This window comes from Gordionus sp. m RMFG-2023, chromosome 3 (genome assembly GCF_954871325.1).
Source record: "Gordionus sp. m RMFG-2023 chromosome 3, tfGorSpeb1-WG-v2, whole genome shotgun sequence".
NCBI classification, from domain to species: domain Eukaryota; kingdom Metazoa; phylum Nematomorpha; class Gordioida; order Chordodea; family Parachordodidae; genus Gordionus; species Gordionus sp. m RMFG-2023.
The window spans coordinates 28,423,706-28,446,839 of NC_088777.1; the positions used below are offsets into that span (position 1 = coordinate 28,423,706).

At 25.8% G+C, this 23,134-nt stretch overlaps 1 protein-coding gene across 1 annotated transcript in view; it reads left to right on the plus strand.

Moving 5' to 3' along the window:
• The window catches only part of LOC135927566 (nuclear protein localization protein 4 homolog), a 97,672-nt gene that overhangs the window by 69,289 nt on the left and 5,249 nt on the right, over nt 1-23,134 (plus strand). Inside the window, exons 11-16 of the mRNA XM_065463628.1 lie at nt 5,794-5,936; nt 13,135-13,261; nt 13,396-13,556; nt 13,800-13,976; nt 20,970-21,092; nt 22,884-22,995. Of these exons, the coding sequence (XP_065319700.1) occupies nt 5,794-5,936; nt 13,135-13,261; nt 13,396-13,556; nt 13,800-13,976; nt 20,970-21,092; nt 22,884-22,995 (843 nt within the window). The remainder of the gene's footprint in view (nt 1-5,793; nt 5,937-13,134; nt 13,262-13,395; nt 13,557-13,799; nt 13,977-20,969; nt 21,093-22,883; nt 22,996-23,134) is intronic.

Here is a 23,134-nt window from a genome sequence, read left to right on the forward strand (position 1 = left end):
ACTCCACCAGAAAAAATTCACTACTTTTCTGATGGTTCAGCAGCGCAATATAAATCATCAATGTTTGTTACCATGAAATCGATTTTGGTGTTCAAGCAGAATGACATTTTAAGTGCCCGCGACGGCATAGACGCCACAGTAAAAAGGTTGCCAAGGCAAGCTTACAAGACCTTATACTGATAAAATAATTACACCTTTACAATTTTATAAATATGCGTAAGAGCATATAAATGGTATAAATTTTTCTTATGCCATCATACCAATAAGGCTAAATGAGAGATTTAGTAAATCCACCCCATATCTGGGAACACAAAAAATTCACGCAGTGTTTCCGATTTATTCTAATTCGCAGACATTTATTGTGGAGAATATAGTATATCCACTTGAGGATCTTTTGTTTCAGGTTCTGTTAATTTATGAGATTAGAGGATATGTAACCTGTGTATGAAAACGATTAGTGGTTAGGATTTGTACAAGAAGGGAATTTAATTAGAGATGAAATAAAAATTAACTTTCTTCACCCTAAAGGACCAGCAAATTCTTTTGTTTATCCAGTGGCACAAGTTCTAATACCAAAAAATAATATTTTAACAATAGTTAGCCCATCAATGGCTACTAGGAGTACATATAATTTATCACAAAACAAAATTATCATGACGTCAAAAAAATTTAATTTAATGAAAAACCGAAAATAGGTAATATTTTTCATGTATTTTAATTTATCTATTATATTATTTTTTAAAAATGGGAAAAAGTTTAAAAAAATAATAATCTTAACAAAACGCGTTATTTTATAAAGAGGAGTGCCATCTATTTTTGAAAAAAAATTTATTTTTTGGTTTTTAAATCGCAATAACTAAAAAACCCATAGCTGTCCCAAGTTAAAAAAATTTTTATGAAAAGATATAATGTTAGAGAATAAGAAAATATTAAATTTGGAAAAATTTGGAAAGCGAAACACCTGGAGTTTTCATATTTAAAATTTTTACGTAAATAAAAACCGCAACAATATTATTTTTAAAAAATCCTTAGTATTTAATAAAAGGCCTTCAATAGAGTTACAAAATGACATATAACTTATATTTTAAAATCTTATTATTTATCTCAATTTTAAAAAATCATATTTTTCTAAAAAAGGTCATTTTTGGCATTTTGACCATGGATATCTCAGGAACTATGAGTACTAGGAGGCTAAAATTTTGGATTGGATTCTAATGATATTCTCTCAGTATGCAAAATTTTATCAAAATCAAAAAGGTCGGGCCGAAAAGTTATCGATTTGGTATGGAATTACCCGGTCTTAAAAATAAATATCTGCTTAATAATGACTAATATGAACCAGCGACTTCCATTCACATGAAATGAAAAGTTAATTTTAAGATATTAAATTGACATAAATATTGTCAATACTTTTACTTAAAATGTTTAATCATTTAGAATAGATATTTACTTTAAACTTTTATAAAAAAATTTAATTTCGAGATGTTGAAATTTAAATTTGCATTTAAAAATTTTTGTTTAACATTTTTAGAACCATTTAAGTAGCTTATAATGTCAAGGTACATTATGCTTAGAATTATTTGATAAAGGAATACCTGCCTCAAGATAACACTATCCACGGTTTCCCCTATTAAATTTTTTTTTCGATATTTATAATATTTCATTAAATATCGATGGAATAGGAATTGTTTATATTGTTAATTATCCTAGATTATAGAGCCTAAGTTTGAAAAGTTTTAAATTGCTTAAAAATTGTTTAAGAAGATTGTGAAATTAAAAGAGGAACTAAGAAAAAATATTCATCTCTGATATCGAGTATTATTATCAGAGAAACTAAATAATATTAAATTACTTATCGAACTATATTTGGGTATTGTAATAAAAAATAAACTAAACTTACATATGTCTTTCAACTTGTTAAGGGTTTAATTACTCTACATTTTCGAACAGGGCTGGGAACCTCTGTTCTAAAAAATAGTCCGAATTCAATAAAAATTTCCTGAACCGGTACGAGTTCAGAGTCCAGAAAAATAAAATAGTTTATCACCATTATATTTAGAATAATATATTACAATTTTAAAAAATAAAAATTTTTATTTAAGCGAATTTTCATGATATCTTTCAAAAGATAGATAAAAGAAAACAATTTTCCCTAAACTTTTAAAAAGGGTTGGGTTCAGATTATTTTAATTTTGAAAAATGTGCCTTTTAAAAAATTTCAAACTACAGTCATAATTATTAAAAATAACGAATTTTAAAAATTTTGGGTCTGGCTTGAAAATAAATTTTTAATTTGTATTTACAAATGGGATCATTTTAGGGAAGTGTAAATAAGGCTGAATTTGTAGTCATCCAAATTTTACCGATAAATGCCCTTTGTTTAAATAATGTTAAGGGTTTTGTTGGAGGGACTCTATGGAACAATATAAGAATAGTTCCAGACCGGAATTGATAAGGGCTTTATCGATAAATGCTCCTTTGTCTCAATGATGTTGAGGGTTTTGTTATAGACCTCATAGGGCGATATAAGAATAGTCCCAGATCCGAATTCAGAAGGGCTGAAATGTAGATATTCGAGATTTACCAATAAATGTCCCTTTGTTTTATTAATGTTAAGGACTTTGTTGTAAGGAACCCTAAAGGTCGCTATAATTCAACCTAAAAATTGGTTTAGATTTTTTTAATTGATTTAATTCGCGGTTTAAATCAAATTTTTTTTTATTTACACACCCTAAATCGTCGCAAAATAGCTTGATTCGGATTTTATTTAAATATTCCCATATTAATTGGGCTAGATTGGGAATGGTATATGTTTGCAAGTCTCTGAAATATTTAGGTAATTATAAGCCAAAGAATCAATAATTAGTAATTGGATATAAGATAAATTTAGCATTTGAGGAATGAAATTAGTGGAACGTTGATGATTACTTCAAATATAAAGTTGCGTTGGCTTGATCATGTAGAAAGGAGAACGGAATTCATTAGAAAAAAAATTGAAAGACTAAAAAGTTAGGGTAAAGTAAAGTAGAAGGGGACATCTAAATATAAAATTGAGGAGTAGGGGAGACCGGGGTAAAGCGATTGACGGGGTAACAATGTTAACGCGAATAACTTTTTAACCATTGAGTATAAAGACCTTAAATTTGGTGTGAAGATGTATTTTTATATCTAAGTTCTTACCTATGTTCATCTTTTAAAAAACTTACCTGGTTTTATTTATTTTGTCAAAAAACTGTTTTTACCCAAAAAATATAAAAATCATTCTCTAGTATATTTTGCTTTTAGTAAAATTTACATATCCTCAGGATTCAAAATTTGGCACACATGTTCCTAAATGTATTAGCTATAAAATAAAATTTATCTGACATCTTTAGCTATATTAGAAGTCACGCAATAACGATATTTATAATATATGTCACCTAGGGGTAAAGCTGTTATGGGTAAAACGGTTAAAATATAAAATTATTCACATTAATTTTTCATTAATTCATTTATTATAATTTTTATTGTATCAATCAAATAATGAGAAATTATAAAAGAAAAACCATATACAGAGATGTAAATATAATAAATGAAGCCATAAAATATAAAATAACAAATAATACTTCATTAAATTTGTCTGCTAAAAAATTTAACATACCTTATACAACGTTGAGAAGGAGATGTAAAATTGGTATTAAAAGTTCAGATCATCATAAACAAATATTTACAAATGAAGAAGAATCTAGATTGTGTGACTACATATTAGAAACAAGTAGGTCATTTATGGGATTAACGCCTAAACAAGTAATTAAATTATATTGTTTGTATTATATTGTATTTCATAATTTTAATAACTCAATTTAAATATCAATATTAATTTGGTAACTTTAATAAAAATGCTCAATTGAAATTATATTGTATTTCATAATTTTAATAATGCTCAATCTAAATATCAATATTAATTTGGTAACTTTAATAAAAATGCTCAATTGAAATTATATTGTATTTCATAATTTTAATAATGCTCAATCTAAAAATCATGTGGGGCAACAATTTCAGATTTATGATATTCCAGGACTGTTAAAAAATGAAATACCAAGGGCAGTGACATCAAATAATATATTAAATGGATTCTTAGCATGTGGCATATTTCCTTTAAACCCAAATATATCAGAACAAGATTATATCTGCTGCAATAATTCAAATGCTAACTCAAATATTGAATTTGAAAATAATGATGAAAATATTACAGTGACTCAAAATCTTACAGTGACTCAAAATAATGCTATGATTTATCTATATTATTGAACGAAAATGTTCCAGATGATATTGATGAACCTTATCATGATATGTTACCATCATGCTCAAAAAATTATAATAAAGTATTCAATCCTTCATCTATAATACCTATTCCAAAATTATTCAATATTTCATCGGATAAAATATCTAAAAAAAAGAATTCAGAAATATTAACATCTACACCTTATAAAAAAAAATTATTAATTCAGAGAAAAAAAAATATCAAAAAATAATTGTTTATGTGTTATTTGTAATAAAAATAGTCGCGAGGGCGATGAATGGCTAAAATGTACAATGTGCCTTGAATGGGCACATTCTAAATGTGCTAATTATGATAATTATTTTACATGTCCTTATTGTATCAATTAGTTTTTAAATAAAAATCATAAATAAATCTTAAATTTGTAATATTTGTTAAATAAAACAATAAATATGTGTCAAATATTATTTTAACCACTTTACCCTAGTGCTTATCCATTTTACCCTGGCAGGGTAAAATGGCGAAAATGAGTAGTTTTACATAACTAATCATAGCTCCTAAAATATTATAGGTAGAGGGCTACACTTTTTTTTATCTTGTAGAAGAGAGATGGGGCTACACATTGATTTATAATTTGTTGTGTTTGACTCTTATTTAAAATTTTTATGGTAAATATGCAAAATGCCTATCGTTTTACCCCGGTCTCCCCTATGATTGTTGTAGAATCTAGGAACATATACTTAGCTGAGGAAATGGTGAGTGACAGAGCTTGAAGCACTTGAATTAAGGGTATCGTGAGGTCTTACCATTATGATTACTACTAGATAGGATTATTATTATTCTATTAGAATAATGTTTAATTATCACTTTAAAATTTCTTAAATTTTATTATATTTTATTTTTCTATGCTAGAGATAAATTTTATATACAAAAATATCATTACTATTTTAACCTTCTTTTTTCAAACAAAGTTCATTTTGTATTAATAGACATAGATTTTGCAACAAAATATCCATTTTTACCCTGAAATGATACCATTGTTTAAAAATGTTTCCTACCTATATTAACCAAAAAAATTAGAAAAGTAGATACCACTTTTTTGGATGCCAATACGATATCGCCAATTCCTATAATAATAAAATTATATTATTATTAAATTTCATTTATTATCATTTTTTATTATTTATAATTAATATTTACATAAGATTAAAAATAAATTAAAATATCGTTCTTTCTTATCTGAAAAATTGGTGGTTAAATTTTTTTATCAATTCATGGCTTAATATGGGCTAAAAAGTATTTTTTTATGAGGGTTAATTATCCACTAAAATTGAAAGTATCGGACTAAATCGATACTGGCTGATAACGTGAGTAGCGGCATGTATCTGTTGGCATAATTTAATAAAAATAAAGAAAAAAGCATAACTAAACTTTTTTAAACAAACTCTTCATTTTTGATTGAAGGATTTCTTTTTTTATCGAAACTGTAATACGTTTTGCTAAATTTTTTATACATGAATAAACAAAAATAGACGAAACAAAGGCCGATTACGTGGCCGAAAAATTGGGATTGCGTAAAGTAGGTTGGATATTCACAGATCTTATAGCAAAACGTAAAATGCGTAAGGACAAAAGCGAAGGAGAAGAGGGGAAAGTTTCCTGTTTGAGGAATAAAGTAATTAAAATAATATTCAATTTTAAAATAATGAATTAAATAATCAGATATTCGATCCATGGAATTATTTAATAATTGAAATTGTGGTATCGGCTTAGCCGAGATTTTAGGTGAATTAAGCCTAATTAGGCTAAGCTTAAAAATCGGCTAAAATAAATTAGTCCTGCTGGCTATTTATTTATTTTAGTAAAATAATTTATTTTATTTATATTTAATGTAAATATTTTTTTATTATCAACAAATAAACATGATATGATTTAATATTTTTTATTTATTATGTTTTTTTAATAAAAAAAATAATATGCTGCTATTGTAAAAATGTAATTCTTTTTAATATAATTTATTACAATCTTCTTTGTAAATATATCTTTTATTGAGGAATTATATTGTAAATTTTATTAGATAAATAAACAATGTTTTAGGTGAAATCTTTTATAATTTTTTTTTATCAATTTTGTAAAATTATCTATTTTTTTATTAAATGAGGTGGTTTTTTCTAAATAATTTTTTGAAAATATTTATATTAAACTTTTTTGATGTTATTTTATAAAAAAATTTATTAATATTTACATCAAATTATATGAAAAAATAGAAAAGAAAATGTCGAGTTAATGAATGATTATTTATCAATCAAATTATCTTTAGCTTAAAAGAAAATAAATATTTGTATCTTAATTTCTATACCTATTAAATTTATTATAGCACTAATTTTAACCCATTTGTCCAAAAAACTTAAAAATAACGATTATGACAATTGCCACTTTTCTATGGTACATCTTCACTGAATTTTTATTTGAACATGTTATCAATACTTATTTTAACCTATTTTCGTCAAAAAAATTCAAAAAACTTTGGTACATCTTCACTAAATTTTTATTTAAACATGTTATCAATACTTATTTTAACATATTTTCGTCAAAAAAATTCAAAAAACTTTTAAAATAACGATTATGACAATTGTTACTTTTCTATGGTACATCTTCACTGAATTTTTATTTAAACATGTTATTATTCACTGAAGTTTTATTTAAACATGTTATCAATACTTATTTTAACCTATTTTCGTCAATAAAATTCAAAAAACTTTAAAAATAACGATTATGACAATTGTCACTTTTCTACGGTACATCTTCACTAAATATTATTTAAACATGTTATCATCACTTATTTTAACCTATTTTCGTCAAAAAAAATTCAAAAAACTTTAAAAATAACGATTATGACAATTGTCACTTTTCTATGGTACATCTTCACTAAATTTTTATTTGAACATGTTATCAATACTTTTTTTAATCTATTTTTGTCAAAAAAATTCAAAAAACTCTTAAAATAACGATTATGACAATTGTCACTTTTCTATGGTACATCTTCACTGAAGTTTTATTTAAATATGTTATCAATACTAATTTTAATATATTTTCGTCAAAAAATTTTAAAAATAACGATTATGACAATTCTCACATTAAAAAATATTATTCTTAAAAAGATCATATAAAATAACTATAGATGTAAAATTCCCGATTGGTTCAGGGAAAATTTCCCCGGGAAAATTGGGGAAAAAAGGGAAAGGGGGAAATAACGGAAAATTAAAAAATAACCACAAAATATACTTTAAACCTTTCAATTTTTTTTATGGAATAACTTTATTAAATTTGGGGAACTAAGGGAAAATAATATAATTAAACAATAAAGACAAAAATAAATACACTATAAACATCATTTTTTGAATAACTTTATTAATTACAAAAAGCATGTATCAGAAATTACATAAAATTCTTGGGATGCTAATGAAATAGCATCAATATCTTCATGGGATGAAATTGAAATATCATCATTATCACTTGATATTGATAAATCGGAATCTGAACTCTTTTGATGATATCCCGAACTTGATGTATTTGTATGATCCTTTAAATGTATGTTATGCCTTATTGATATTAATTTTTCGACTCTTTCATTCTATTTCTCGTTTTTGAATGAATTTTTCCAAATGCTGACCAGACTCTTTCTGAAGAGGCACTTGAGGGTGGTATCGAAAGACATCTTACTGCCACCTGACAAAGGGGTTGATTTGTACACAACCCTTTCCACCATATGAGTGTTTTGGTATGGATTGAGCTCTCCCATATGCCAGCTCCTTTATAGAAACCTTGTTTTGAACGATATTCTGCTAAATTACCCATAATTTTTTCAATATCGCAATTAATTTGGCCTGAAATAATATTTATTATATTTAAAGCTGCTGTTAATTCACGGTCTGTTAAAATCACACCATAATATCGAGGATCCAGAAGATTTGTTGCATAATGATATTCTCGGCAACAAAATTTCTTTCGTTTTTTAATATGCATCTTAACACTTTTCTAATCATTTTCATTAAAAATAAAAGTTGATGAATTGAGTTTATCTTTTATGTCCCAAAATATTTCTGGAACGTCAGATAATACCGCTGAATCCGATTCTACAAATATAATTTTCTTATAAATAAATTCCAAAAAGGTCAGTACAGACTCTAATTTATCCCAGTATCCTTCTTTGTCTAATATAATAAGCCTTCTTTGTTTGTTTGTAAATAAACTAGAAATTGCAATTTCTTGCAAAACTTCCTTATTTTTCACAACACTTTGCAACATTATAACAAAACCTCCCCATCTTGTCGGACTTGGAATTTTAAGGAAGATTTATATCCTTTCATTATTTGCCTTTCTTTAAAAGTTGCTAATAAAATACCATGAAATTTTATATATTTAATTATTTGCTTGGTTTTTTTGATGATCTTTTTAATAAAAGGTATTTGGCATAAATCTTTAATAAGCAGATTCAACCCATGTGCGGCACATCCAAAGCATTCAATATAATTATATTTTTCCTTAACAAGACTCTAGGCCTTTTTCATATTCTTTGCATTATCAGTTACTAGTGAGATAAATTTTTGACAACCAATTTCTTCTATTACCTTGATCAACTCAGATGCGATATATTCACCAGTGTGAGCACTGGAACCTGTGTCAATGGATTTAAAAAAAATTGGTTCTGGAGTTATTATTATAAAATTAATAATGGACTCTCCGCGAATATTTGTCCAGCCATCGCTTATGAGAGTAAAATCTTTTAAATTATTGAATTTATTGTTAATAATATTTTTCACTTTAATGTATTCAAAATCTAGTAATGTGTTACTAATTGCATGTCTAGAAGGAATTTTATAGGCTGGACGCATTAATTTTAAAAAATTGATGAAATATTTATTTTCAACTAAATTAAAAGGGCAATTTGACATAAAAATAACCAATGCCAAAGCACTGTCAAGTTGCGTTTGATTTTGTTCGGTTATAGTGTCGAAAAAATTTTTAATTTTAGATGTGCCAGCATTAAAATTATTGGTATTTTCTTTAAAAGTATTTAGAATGGTTTTATTTATGTTTTTTTGGGATATAATTTTATTAGGATTACTGGAATCTGGTAAACATACTACAACATCCTCTTCAGTAGAATTATTATTATCACGATCAACTTCATTAAATTGTAAACTGTTAATATACCCTTGAAATTTTTTGATATGCTGAGACATCTTTGTTCAATTTGGGAAATTATATGTTAATTGACAATATTTGCATATTGATATGTATCCTTTCTTGTTATTAGCTCTAACTTTAATAAAATGTTTCCAGATATTGGAAGATTTCCGAGGCATCTATAAAATATTGCAATCATATTAATTTAAATTAAACATCAATTAATCATTATATCAGTTATATAGTATGATTAAAATATATTAAACATCATAAATCATTATATCAGTTATATAGTATGATTAACATATAAAGATACTTATAGTGCGCACAAATTGAGCGTTGCAACTCTCCGTTTTAAAAGCTAATATGGTAGAGTGCAGCTTGGATTTTTTTAGGCAAACGTTAATAAAAAAGCAAACTGGTTAGATTTTTTCTATGCTTTTTTAATTTTGCGCTAAAATTTAATAATGGATACAAATTGTAGGTATAATTTATTTCATATATTAATTGATATTATATTATTTAGAATATATTAATTGATATTTATATAATTTAAGAAATGATTATTTATATAATTTTGGAATTTATATTTATATAATTTTAGGATACATATTATAATTTTAGAAGGGATGATAAGGTTACTAAAAAATTTTGTACCTTACTGGAAACTCAACAAATGGTCTGGAGCCAGCAGCGTCCAGACCATAAGAATTCTATATTAGTATTAGATGGTTTATTAACCAGTAGTTTAAGGTAAATATATATAAATAATGATAAATTATATTTTTAATAGCTTGGGGATGGAATTTCCATTGCATGATACAACTGTAGCATGCATAAAGAATAAGTTGCAAAACTTTAAAGACCAAAGGTTTCAGGAGCTTCTGGCTCTAAACTCTCATACAGATGGTATGATTGCATTAAATTCATGGAGCCAACAATAGAGGATAGTTTTAGTCCTAAAGAAATTATACCAAAGGAAGGCAAGTGGGTTAAAATTAAATGCATTGTTGGATATATTGACTTTGGAAAGGGTGCCTTGAGAGCCAGTAAAATATATATTTATCTATAAATTTAACATTATTATAGAATGTTTCTCTATAAAATATAAATCAAACAAATATTTTTTCAAAAATGAAATATCTCCATTGTATTATACTTTAATGGAAAATTGAATTGTGGCCTCTAAATTCAACAGATATACCTGCAAATCAAACCTCATTATTTAATGAAATTATATCTATGAAAATTGATTTGTTTTTTTTGTAATTCTATTTATTTATATATAATAAAGTTATATTATTCCATATTCTAGTGTCCATTTTTGAAAAATATAATTAAAATTATTTTATTAAATAAGACATTTAATACTCTTATTATGGTGTACATTTTCATAAAGATTGAAAAATATAGTAATTAAAATTATTTTGTAAAATATAAATAAATAAGCAACTATTAAAAATTTATTTAGCAATTATTAGATAGATTTAATCAAATTATATCATAAATTTGAAATTTGATTAGCAATATTTCTAAATCTATTTATTTTTATATCTAGTGTCTTGAAAAAAATATAAAATATATAAATATGCAAACTATTCAAAATTTATTTCACATTTATATTAAAATATATAGATTATTATAAATATATAAATTAAGGTAGGATAAACAAAGAAACATTTATATACATATGTTTTGCATCCAAGGCCACAAAAAAATTTGAAAACCCTGATTGAATCATAAATTCTTAGTAAATCTAAATAAACAAATATTATTAAACTTCCTTATTTTACCTTAAGGTAAGAAATAAACTCTTTTTTTGTTTAAGAAATTATAAAAAAAACTTTAATAAAAAATATACTGCTTTCAATCTAAACAAAGATGCGTTACATTAACAAACATACTGCAAACGCTCAATTTCTGCGCACTATTATATATCAAATCTAAATATATCATTAATTATTAATAATTCATTAATATATCACATTAATATTATGTATGAGAATATAATGTGAAACATTTTACCTTTATTTTTGTACTTTTAAAATTATAGATTTGAAAAATTGCACTCAATGATTGCACTAATAAAAAAATAAGTTTAAAGACTCACGAGTAAAATAAAAATTATTTATAAATTAAATTATAAATCATAATTATTGAAATAAAATATAAATCATAATTTTTGCAAATAAATAATATATTTATATTAAGGGAAAATTCGGGAAATTTCCCGGTAAAATATGAATGTTCCCGGGAAATTTCCCTACCTTTACATCTCTAAAAATAACATCAAAAAAGTTTAATATAAATATTTTTAAAAAATAATTTAGAAAAAACCAGCACATTTAATAAAAATATAGATAATTTTACAAAATTGATAAAAAAAATTATAAAAGATTTCACCTAAAAGATATTTTATTTATCTAATAAAATTTACTATATAATTCCTCAATAAAAGATATATTTACAAAGAAGATTGTAAAAATCACTAATAAATTATATTAAAAAGAATATTACATTTTTACAATAGCAGCATATTATTAAATAAATTTATAATAAATTTATTTTCATTTCAAAATATAACAATATAATAAAAAAATATTAAATCATATCATGTTTATTTGTTAATAATAATAAAATATTTACATTAAATATAAATAAAATAAATAAATAATAATTAATGCTAGGCATCGATGCAGAATTTTTGACTAGTTTATTTTAGCCGATTTTTAGGCTTAGGCGTTGTTTTTAGCCAATACGCAACAGTAGGTAGGAGGTATTTTGATTTAGTCCGAATTTTCGATGCAGGTTACCTTCTGGGTAATAGCGGGATTTTTTAATTTTCCTTTGCAAAAACTAGTGTTAAACGGCTCAATTTGAGCCGATTTTTAAAAACGATTAACTCAATATTTTATCCATAAAAATATTATGCAAGTCTAAAGATTTTGCTCATAAAGAGCATATAGGATTGAACATCTATTGGTGAAATCTCGAAGCTTAGGCAATATTTTCCTGGCTATAATGTTGAGTTAGCCGTTTTTAAAAATCGGCTCAAATCGAGCCGTTTAACAACACTAGCAAAAACTCGTCTTTTATGGAATTTTTTTATTGTTTGATTAGGATTGCAGGGAAGTGATCTACATCAGACCTGATTTACCATGCCTGGCCCGACCCGAAATTATTTTTTAAAAACTTGTTCGGACTGATTCATAACGAAACTTTTTGATTTAACCTTAACCTAAAGTTAAATAAAAATTATTTGTACACCCGATCTAGCCCTGTAAAAATAATATTCTGCAAATGGAAAAATATTGTCGCCCTGTTACTTGCAAAAATTTTGAAATGTATCAATTTATTTCACAAAATTGAATATTATTATTTTAAAAAATAAAGCCCGAGCCGGTTTTAATTTTTTTTAAATATTAGGCCCGACCCGATTTTTTAAAGAATAAGTCCGCTCTGGCCGGACTGGGCTTTGCAGATCTCTACTATGGGGTACTAAGGATGGTAATATTTTTAAAACCAAAAAAAGATAATTTTTTTAGAAGTTTGATTTGATATTTTTTTTAATATTCCATATTCATCCATTTATAAAAATGTAATTACAATACTTCATTTCATCAGAACATTCTATTTTGAACTTGATTATATATATTCTTTGTTTTTCATTTTAATCGAAATAGGATACATACTTTTTGAGCGCTAGCGAATGCGTGATAGCTGCGTCTAACCAAAATTTGAACCCGAATATATGTAGACTTTCAACCAATAACGTTTATGGGTCCAAATTCTTTACCGTGATAGTAACAGGTAAAATAGATAAATGTTATAACCTTATAGTTTTCAGGAATTATTCTTCCATTTATTTTTTCTTCTGCAATTAAACCTTATTATAATTTATTACTATCACATATTAAAAGCTTAAAAAAATTAAAATTTTCTAGGAGATGAAAATGAATCTATTCATTTTGAAGGTTACCAGGTGAGCGAACAGTGTTGTGCTTTGGTAAGGGATGGCTGCTTGCTGCCGACCAAAGAGTGTCCGGAATTGGCATTTGTCAAGCCTTCCACTAACATTCAATACGTGCCTGACGTATTCTACAAGGTAAATATCACAATACAAGTTAATGAAATTTTTTTTGAAAAAGACAAAAAAAAGTTAATATATAAGATAACAAGAGAATAGACGGAATAAAAAAATAAAAGAAATAATTATTAAAGAGAAAAACGAAAGATATGAAAAAGATAATGAATGAAGAAAAGAAAGAAATAAATGATTTTTTTAAAAAACAAGAAATAAAGTTTTCAACATTTATTTATAAGATAAAATTATATTTTTTTTATACAGACCAAGGATGAATACGGTAATGAAGTAACCCAACAAGCTGGCACTTTTCCCGTCGAATTTGCTATAATTAACGTTCCAGCCTCTCATCCTCTTCAACCTGTCTATACTTTCAATTCTGACCACAATATTCCACCTTTTCCTTTGGAAAATAGGATTAAATATACGGATGATAATCAAGTAGGTTTTCATAATAAATTTTATGAAAGGAATCCCGGAAAAAAACCTGACCAAAAAACTTTCAAAAAAAATCTTTAATATAATTGCAACAAAATATACTATCTTGAATATAATGGGAAAAACATTTTTATAATGACTATTTGTGATTGGATTGAAATAACAAATTTAAAAAATAAGTAGACATTAAAAAATTTTTTAATAATATTTTATTTTATTATATATTAATTAAAAAGTCAAACATTTTTTGTTATATTAGGATCTTTATTTTCAAATTCAATATTAAAAAGAATAACATAAGAAAAAATTTTGATTATTAATATTAAAAATATACATACCATATCATAAAAATTATAAACAAAATTTAAAAAGATTATAGAAATAAATATTTAAGATACGCCGTGGGCCTTAATGACCTATGTATAGATGTACAGTTCGATCGGGTCGCAAGTAGAAATCGTCTTTTGGAACGCCTGTGTAATAATTGTTTTAAATTTGTAGAGTTCTGAACCAGAGACCGTCATGGGGCTAGCCCATAGGTTCCTAATATTATATTTTCTATCGGTCCCAGGCCGGGCTAAGGTTTTTGGTTTTTTTTTAATAGGCATGGGCCTAAACTTTTTATTTAAATTAAGCTTATTTAAGACATTCGGTTAACTTAAAAAAAATATAGCAATATTTTTCTTCTAATAATAATAAATTTCAGTTTTGCTAACAAAATGGTCGCCTAAATATACATAAATATTTATTTTCATTAAATACAATAAATTAAGTAAATGGATATGAGCTTGGGTCGGGCATGGGGAAATTTTTTGGAACTTACTTTAGGTCCGGCTTGGGTATTTTATTAAATATTAAATATGGGCCGGACCTGGGCCTTATAAATTTTTTTTACTGCGGACCTGGAGTGGGCTTGATTAAAAGGTCTCTGTTCTGAGGCACATAGGTTCAACATTTTTCCTAGCCCGTAGAAAATCGGAACTTAAAAACATAAAATTCCAAACCAATTTTTTCTGATTTTTGTATTATTTTATTATTAGAATTATAAAATTATACCTTTTCTATAAAAGTATTTTTAAATTAAATAACAATGAAAATTTTGTCCATTCCAGATCCCTCCTTATTAGCAATATATTTATAGTTCAGAACAAGGTTTTAAATATTTAATATGCTTATATATTTAATAATAGTATAGAACAAATGTTGCAAGATATTTTAAACAATCTTTTTTATTTAAAATTTATTTTAACTCTAAATGAAAAGAAAACTATCGCAAAAATATTATAAAAAATTGTTGTCAATAATTTAATTCAGTTCTTATAATAAAATATATAAATTATTTTGTGATAATTGCCGAGCGTATCTGTTTCCCGATGTCCTGATAAATTAACCGTAATATTAGACACGATATTAATATCGCATAAATTATACTTAATATGGATTGTATTGTAACACAACAGAAATTTGGTAAATTTCCCTAGAAAATTCAAATTTACCCTATAGTTTTTCCAATTTTCAAAATATATTTTTTGATCAAATAATCACGATTTTATTATATTTTACTAAAATATTTTTCCCTCCTAGTTCATAATTATTTTTTGTTTTTTTACGTATACATCATTCTCCATACCATAATAATAGCTCGACTCAAGTAATGTTCATTTGAAAATTATTTACTTAGCAGAAATATATTTAATTAAAATATGTAATAACTGAAGTAACAAGTAAGAATAGGGATTAAACTAATAATTATTCCATCTTATTTGCAATTTTGGATATTAAATTTTGCAAGATACTTTACTAAATTAATTACCTAGCCTAGAAAAAATATTTATAATTATATGAAATTTATAATAATATAAGAAATCTTAAAGATAATTTAGACTGATGAAATCAATTAATTATTCTAAAAAAACCATACAAGTCAAACAAAACAATTTAATGAAATTGATAGTGTATCATCTGTAAAGCAAAGTAAACTAGATATTGAATTTCAAAAGTAATCTTTGTCAAATTATTCAATTTCCATAACTCAATATGTGTATTGGGAAAAATTATTTCACTCTTTAATCCTTTCCGGCGCGAAAGATAATTTTTTATTTTTGTTAAAGTAAAAAGTTTTGCTATATAAACATTATATTACTTATGGATTAAAGAGATATATTTAAATTTAATATTTTATAAGTAGTTTCCAATTCATATTATCCTGCTTGGAGGGGTTAGAACCTGCATTTAAAATGTCTTCAAGATATTTTAAACTGTGAATGAAAAAAAGATTAAAAATACAGTAATGGAAAGATTGGATAAGAATGAAAATTTGACCCTCATTAGTAATAGGTGGACAACGGAATGCAAAATTTTATAGCAATCTCAAGCCCCATATTTTGTAAATTAATTGAAACAGGGACTAATACGCTATTTATTAAGATAATTGAAGAATTAGGACACACAAAAATTAACACCGTATTAACTGATGATGCAAGTAATATGAAGAAGGCATGGACACTTCTAAGAAATAAATACCAACTATCGAATGCATCGGGTGTTCTGCTTATGGAAATTTGCTTTCATATGATACAACAAATAAAATATGTCCAAATCAAATTTTACCAGGAAAGGCCAAAAGTAGTTTAAAATAAGTAGGAAAAACAACTAATTAGAGATAAAAATAGGACTGTTTCCTTAAAGTTGCCTAGCTCAACTTTTTGGGCAAGTATAGTTTTGAGGATTAATATCCTGTTAAAAAATATATTTTCCAAGAAATGACCAGAGTTATTAAAGGCTACTTTTAAAAGTAGCGCGCTACCGCTATCCCTATTTGAAAAAGTAGCGCGCTATTAGCTACTATTTTTTAAAAGTAGCTTTAGCTACTTCCTAAAGCTACTTTTTAAAATTTAGAAACAAATTTGTATTTTTTGCTTATAATGTTATTGTATAGTAAATATATAAAAATCAACATTTATAAATATTAAAATATAGTTAGTTTTGATTATAAAAAAATTATGTAATAAAAATAAATATTTATGGTAATTTATTGCATTTTATAAGTTTTTACCTTCTGTTATGTGCCCAACTATCTGCCGTGGTACATATATATGATATCTCTGATAACTCTACTAATAGAGCACTTTCATCACTTTAAAGTAGTGTTGTAAGAAGTTCGTTTTTTTGAAAAAAATGATGAACGGCGTTCCTTTTATTTTTGACAAACTTTAAACGTGAACGCGTTTCTTTTTTATTACTAACGCGTTCGAATTTAACGTTCGTTCAATTTTAAAAATATTTTTATTTTTATTTATTTGAAAAATTTAATATTTCCGATAATCAGCTGTGTATTTCCTTTTCACATTTCAATTTTTTTAACACATAGTTTATTAATTTGAATATTATTGTTTATATTTTAATTTAATAGATTAGCATAAACATGGATATTATTATTTAATCCTCATCATCTGATTCTGAAAATCCAAAATCAGATGAATTATCATTACTATGGCCAAATTTGATAAATGTTTTACATTAACATCCTATATTGAAGGAACTAATCCAATGCTTACCAAGTGTAAAATGTGGCCAAAAAGTATTGTCAAAAAATCTTCAGGTTCCAATTTAAAACGACATTTGATTTTAATATTAATTATTTGATTTTATATGATATAACTAAGTTAAATCATTAATTTTGAAGAAATAATGCATTTGGGATATTTGACCCCAACAATAATGATAGTTATTTTAAAATTAAAAAATTTGTGGCCTCAAATATGGTCAATCATTGATAGACGCCGTATTAAATGGGATTAATAAAAGGTATTAAACCTTACACTCTCAATTAATTACATAAATTTTATTTTTTTTAAAGATTTGAACATATATTAAGGATCAATATATTCTTTCTGCAATTATACATCCAGCATTCAAACTTCAATGGCCATAGATAAAACTTCCACAGAACGAGCCTATTAAAAATAAACTTATAGCGTTATTGAAAAAAATGCTTTGAAAACCCTAAAGAACTGTTAATTTCGAGATATTCTTTTTTTGGCAAGAGTAGAGAATGGATTCGAGGAGGATAACTTATCTCAATTTTTTGCAAATAACAAAACAATATGTTTTTAATTAATTCTCCACATTAAAAGAGCTGTTTATTAAGTATTGTTGTGTTTTAACTAATTTATAATAGTTATTATATTATGTCTTTGTTCCAGTGATATGTTTTTATATTACCATTTATATTTTTATTTTCTTTATTCAATTAGAAGTGATGTGTTTTTTTCTTCTCATTATCATGTATATCTTCTTTTTTTTCCTTTGTTCACGTATACCAAGCTTGTTTTGATTTCATCCTCAAAACTGGTTCTAGCCAGTTTTCGAGATGGGCTTGCATTATTAACATTCTTTTTTTTATTATTTTAATAAAGACCACGAAAAATGAAATTCGCGATTGTGAAATTTATATACATTATTTTTTTGATTAATTATTGGATGAGTTTGATTTTTTTTTACTTTTGCTTTGTAACTTCGACTTTAATAAACTTTGAAAATATTATTTCCACTACGTTGTCCGAGTGATTCCATGACAAAATCGATAAAACCCGGCCCCCTGGATCCCGTCATCGACCATCCCGGACCCCCGATCACGGACTGTATTTTTCCCAATCTGTCGGAGGGACCCATCGGTCCAAACTCAACAAGTATAATACCGCAATCCCCTCATCTGCCCCTGTAGAGCGCGTTTTTAAGCTAATGCCGTATTAACTGCCAAGTGTTCCTGTCTATTAGATAAATATTTTGAAAACAATTGTTATTAAAATTTAATAAGAAAATTTTTTTTAAAATAAAAATATCTTTTTATTCGCTATATTATATTTTATTTATAATCATATTATCAAAATAAAACTATATTATTTTTTAACATGGCTAAAATATATTGTATTAAAAAATATAAGACATTTATTTATATTAAATTTAATTTTAAAAAAATTTATCATAAAATTTTGAACGGTTTTATGAACGTGAACGCGTTCGATTTTTGTCCATGAACGCGAACGCGTAGAAATGTTTATAGCACTACTTTAAAGTTATCTGCTATTTTACTCATTAGTGTCTGGCGACATAAAATTGTTGTACCAGGGAATAGAGTTTTGTAAATGATGGATTATCAACCAAGGAACTATATCAATTATAAAATCAACAATAACTTTATCAGCCAATTTCTGAGAAATATTGGCATTTGTATTATTAATTTATTTGGTTTGGAATTGAATTAGTCTTTTTGGATGTAGAGTCGCCTATACCAAAATTATTTAGATATTTCTCCATTTCCTTAAAACTATTATAAAATAAATACTACTTGAATGTAAAAATGACAATTTACCTTTAGGTGTTTCTGGAGGTTATAACTGGATTGATTTGAGGAAATATTTTTTTTACATTTTAAACAAATAAATAGCCAGTTTTGGTTTTTATATTTATTTTAAAAAAAATTCAAATCTAGGGAATGAGAAATTTGTATTATAGCTATTAAGAACATTTTCTTCCCTGGTATCTTCCATTACATTAATATCATTGTCTGAATCACTTTCAACGATTTGGATATCCCTAGGCGATGACATTTTAAATTATTAACACGTGATTTAGGTTTATAATACAAATGAAAATATAAATTACAAATTGAAAATAAATTTCAAAATTAAATAATAAATCATAAAAATTATAGTTAATTATGATATTATATTTAAATTTTCATATTTATACTTATCATCATTATATTTTTTAAAAGTAGCTAAGTAGCGCGCTAAAAAAATAAATAATTACAAAAAAAGTAACCGCTACTAGCTATAACTACCAAAAAAGATAGCGCGCTACTTTAACAAATCTGGAAATGACAATACTTTATATTTTTATTGATAGAGATAAGAGACTTACTCTTCTTGATAATGAAGGTTTTTTTAAAAAAAAAAGTATACGCTATACACATTACAAATTCACTGACTCGGTGGAAAGGCTAAATACCTTTTAGTTTAGTAACAACCTCACTTTAATAAAAAATTATGTTGATAATATTCAATATTTTATTAGGTTTATTTTTTCAATCAAATCAATATCGAAAAAATTAATGGTCCTCATATGGAAATATTCTTCGAAATCTCGAAATAGGTTAAAAATTGATAAGGTAATGAAATTGCTTTTTATAGGAGCAAATCTCTAGCTTATGGGCTAAATGAAAATTGCTCGATTCTAAATGTTTTATCTCTGACCTGGAATTATTTTCATTTTCAAACGAAGATAACGAACAAATTTAATGAAATTATATCATACTTGTTTAAATAATATGTTAATGTTTTCTAAACATGAAAAAAAATCAATATTTATCTATAAAATATTTTATAGAAGGAAATAGTTTTTTTATTTCCCATGTTTTCTCCAAATTTACCTAATTATAGCTTTTCGAGAAATTGATATCCCTAATTTAGTCATTTACTAATTATTTATATTTCTCTATGATACACTGCATTCTTTTATAAAAACGCAAAAAAATTAACACCCCCCCCCTCCCTGCGGATGTGGGTGTCCTACTTTTTTTCTGATATAATATCCAATTAAAATTTATCAACAAATAGTCACCTTAAAAATGTTTTCTCTAACTTATTCGATTTAGTTTAAAATTTATTCATTTATAATAATGATAGATAAAAAAAATTTTTTAAATATTTAAAAACAATAAAATTTAACCAAAAATGAAAATATTTTTTGTTTCATGATTAATTATATATATTCTCTTTAATAATAATCGTTTTTTTTATTTAGCGCAGATTTTTTTCCGTCATTTTTCTTTTCATTAAGGTTTTTTTCTCCGTAGACTTTATTTCTGGAAGCGGTCTAGTTTTTTTCTACAGGTTATTTTTCCCATTACCTATGAAAAAGTGGAAATGGGGAAAGAATAAAGCAACGTAATTAAAGTATTTTTTTTAATGTTTTTTCATAATTGAAATTTAGACATTCTATTCGTTCGCGCACCATGTCAAGCCTTACTTGAACGACAAAACGAAGCTCATGAAAAGCCTAAACGATTTTCATTTACTCATATTTTTGGCTAATATGGATATTTTGCCCATGAGAGTAATTTTCCTTTTAGTTTAGAAAATACATTCATAGATTCCCCCTTTTCTTTTTTGCTTATATCATGTTTGCTATATATTCGGTAAGTGGGTCGCTCTCAAGCCATAATAAAGAAATATTTTATATATTTTCTGAAAAAATTTTTACGAGAAGAAGGGGCATGTTTTTTGATATTTTAAAGTTACAATGAGATTTCCAGGATTTCGTTATAATGGCTATCTCATTAATGTCACCAACACTTTATAGTCTCCCTGTATAATGAACCTTCTAATGGACCGTTATCTTAAAAAAAGAGCAATTGTTCTTATAATTTTTTTATTTTAGGATGATAATATAACCATAATACCCACTTTCTAATATTTTTTAAAGAAAAAATATTATGTTTTAATATGGCGATATAGCTAGGTACTCACCTAATATTATTATCACAGATTTACTAAAATAAAATTTATCTAGAAGTGCAAAATATATTTTTTTTACTCTATATGTAAATTTTAAAAAATAATCAAATTCTTTTTACAAGGTCCGTGAAGTTGGCGGAACGACTTGAGGATCAAATTCCCAAACTTATGCCAATATATAGAGTCTTAATTGATCTTCAAACTTGACACCGGCGAAATCAAATCTTACTGAGTTATAAGCAAAATAAGGGAAGTGTGGAATTCTGAAGCTGACGGAAAGCTCGAAGATATATTACCAAAACTTTTACCATTATTCTGTTAATTTATCCTAATTGATATTCAGGACACCAGCAAAATTAACCGTTAGTGAATTACAAGTAAAACGTTTGGCACTTTTCCAAAACCGAAAATAAGAGAGATCATATTCTGAAACTTGTCCATTATTTAATACTAAATTTGTGATTTAATATTCTCCAAACCGGATACCTGTAGCACTAACCATTACGGAGATGCATCTATTTAAAAGATTGAAGTTGGCGAAATGACTTGAAAAAAGTGTGAATCAAATTCTGAAACTCATGCCTTGTGTAACTCGTCCTTAGAATCATTAAACCATATACCGGTAAAATTAACCGTTCATAAGTTATAAGCAAAATAGAAAGGTGTTAGCACTTTGTCAAAATCTAAAATAAAGCAATCTTTTCTAGTTCGGGCAAATAGGTAGTGCCTTAATTGATCCTCAGTTTTCACAAAAATCGATTATAACAAAAATAAGATTCGCCTTAATATTCTCCAAACCGAATTCGGTTACACTAACCGTTACTGAGTTATAGCATTTTAAACTTGTAAAAAAGCGAAAAGTTGTCGGAATGACTTGAAGGATCAAATTCTAAATTTATACAACTGAATAGCCCTTTAATTGTTCTCCAACCTGGACACCGGCGGAATTAACTCTTACTGAGTTAAGCAAAATAAGAAATTTTTGACACTTTGCTAAAACTTAAAATGAATGCAATCATTTTCCCGTTTTGGCAATTATTTAGTGCTTTATTTGATCCTCTGTATTCTTTAAACAGATTGTTGTCAAAAATTAATCGGAAGTGAGTCATCAGCAAAATAAGAAGAGTGTGAATTTTGAAGCTGGCGGAACGACTAGAGGATCAATTATCGAAATCTATACGATTGTGTGATCCTAATTATTTTGGATGAAATATTTTTAAAATTTATTTATCATATTTTATAAAGCAATATATCCATAATTAAGAAATATCTATGTTATGGTAAAATTTAAATTAATTAGTCATTTAATAATAAAAAAAGACTTTTATATCAACAAAAAAAGGAAGGTTAGTTTTACTATATAATATTTTAAAAATATTTTAATTTATAGAATGATATGGATAAACTGTTATTAGCGCTTAAAAACAAAGATCTAGCTATGTTTGAAGAGTGGTGCAATTTGGATAATTGGCTAACCCTTCAAAAATTGATTGAAATGGAAGGTTACTTAAAAATTTCTATTTTTTGGAAATAGGGTTGGCAGTAGTGTTGCGTAATCGGCTAAAAACTACGCCTAAGCTTAATAAGGCTAAGCCTAAAAATCGGCTAAACCTAATTAGGCTAAGCCTAAAAATCGGCTAA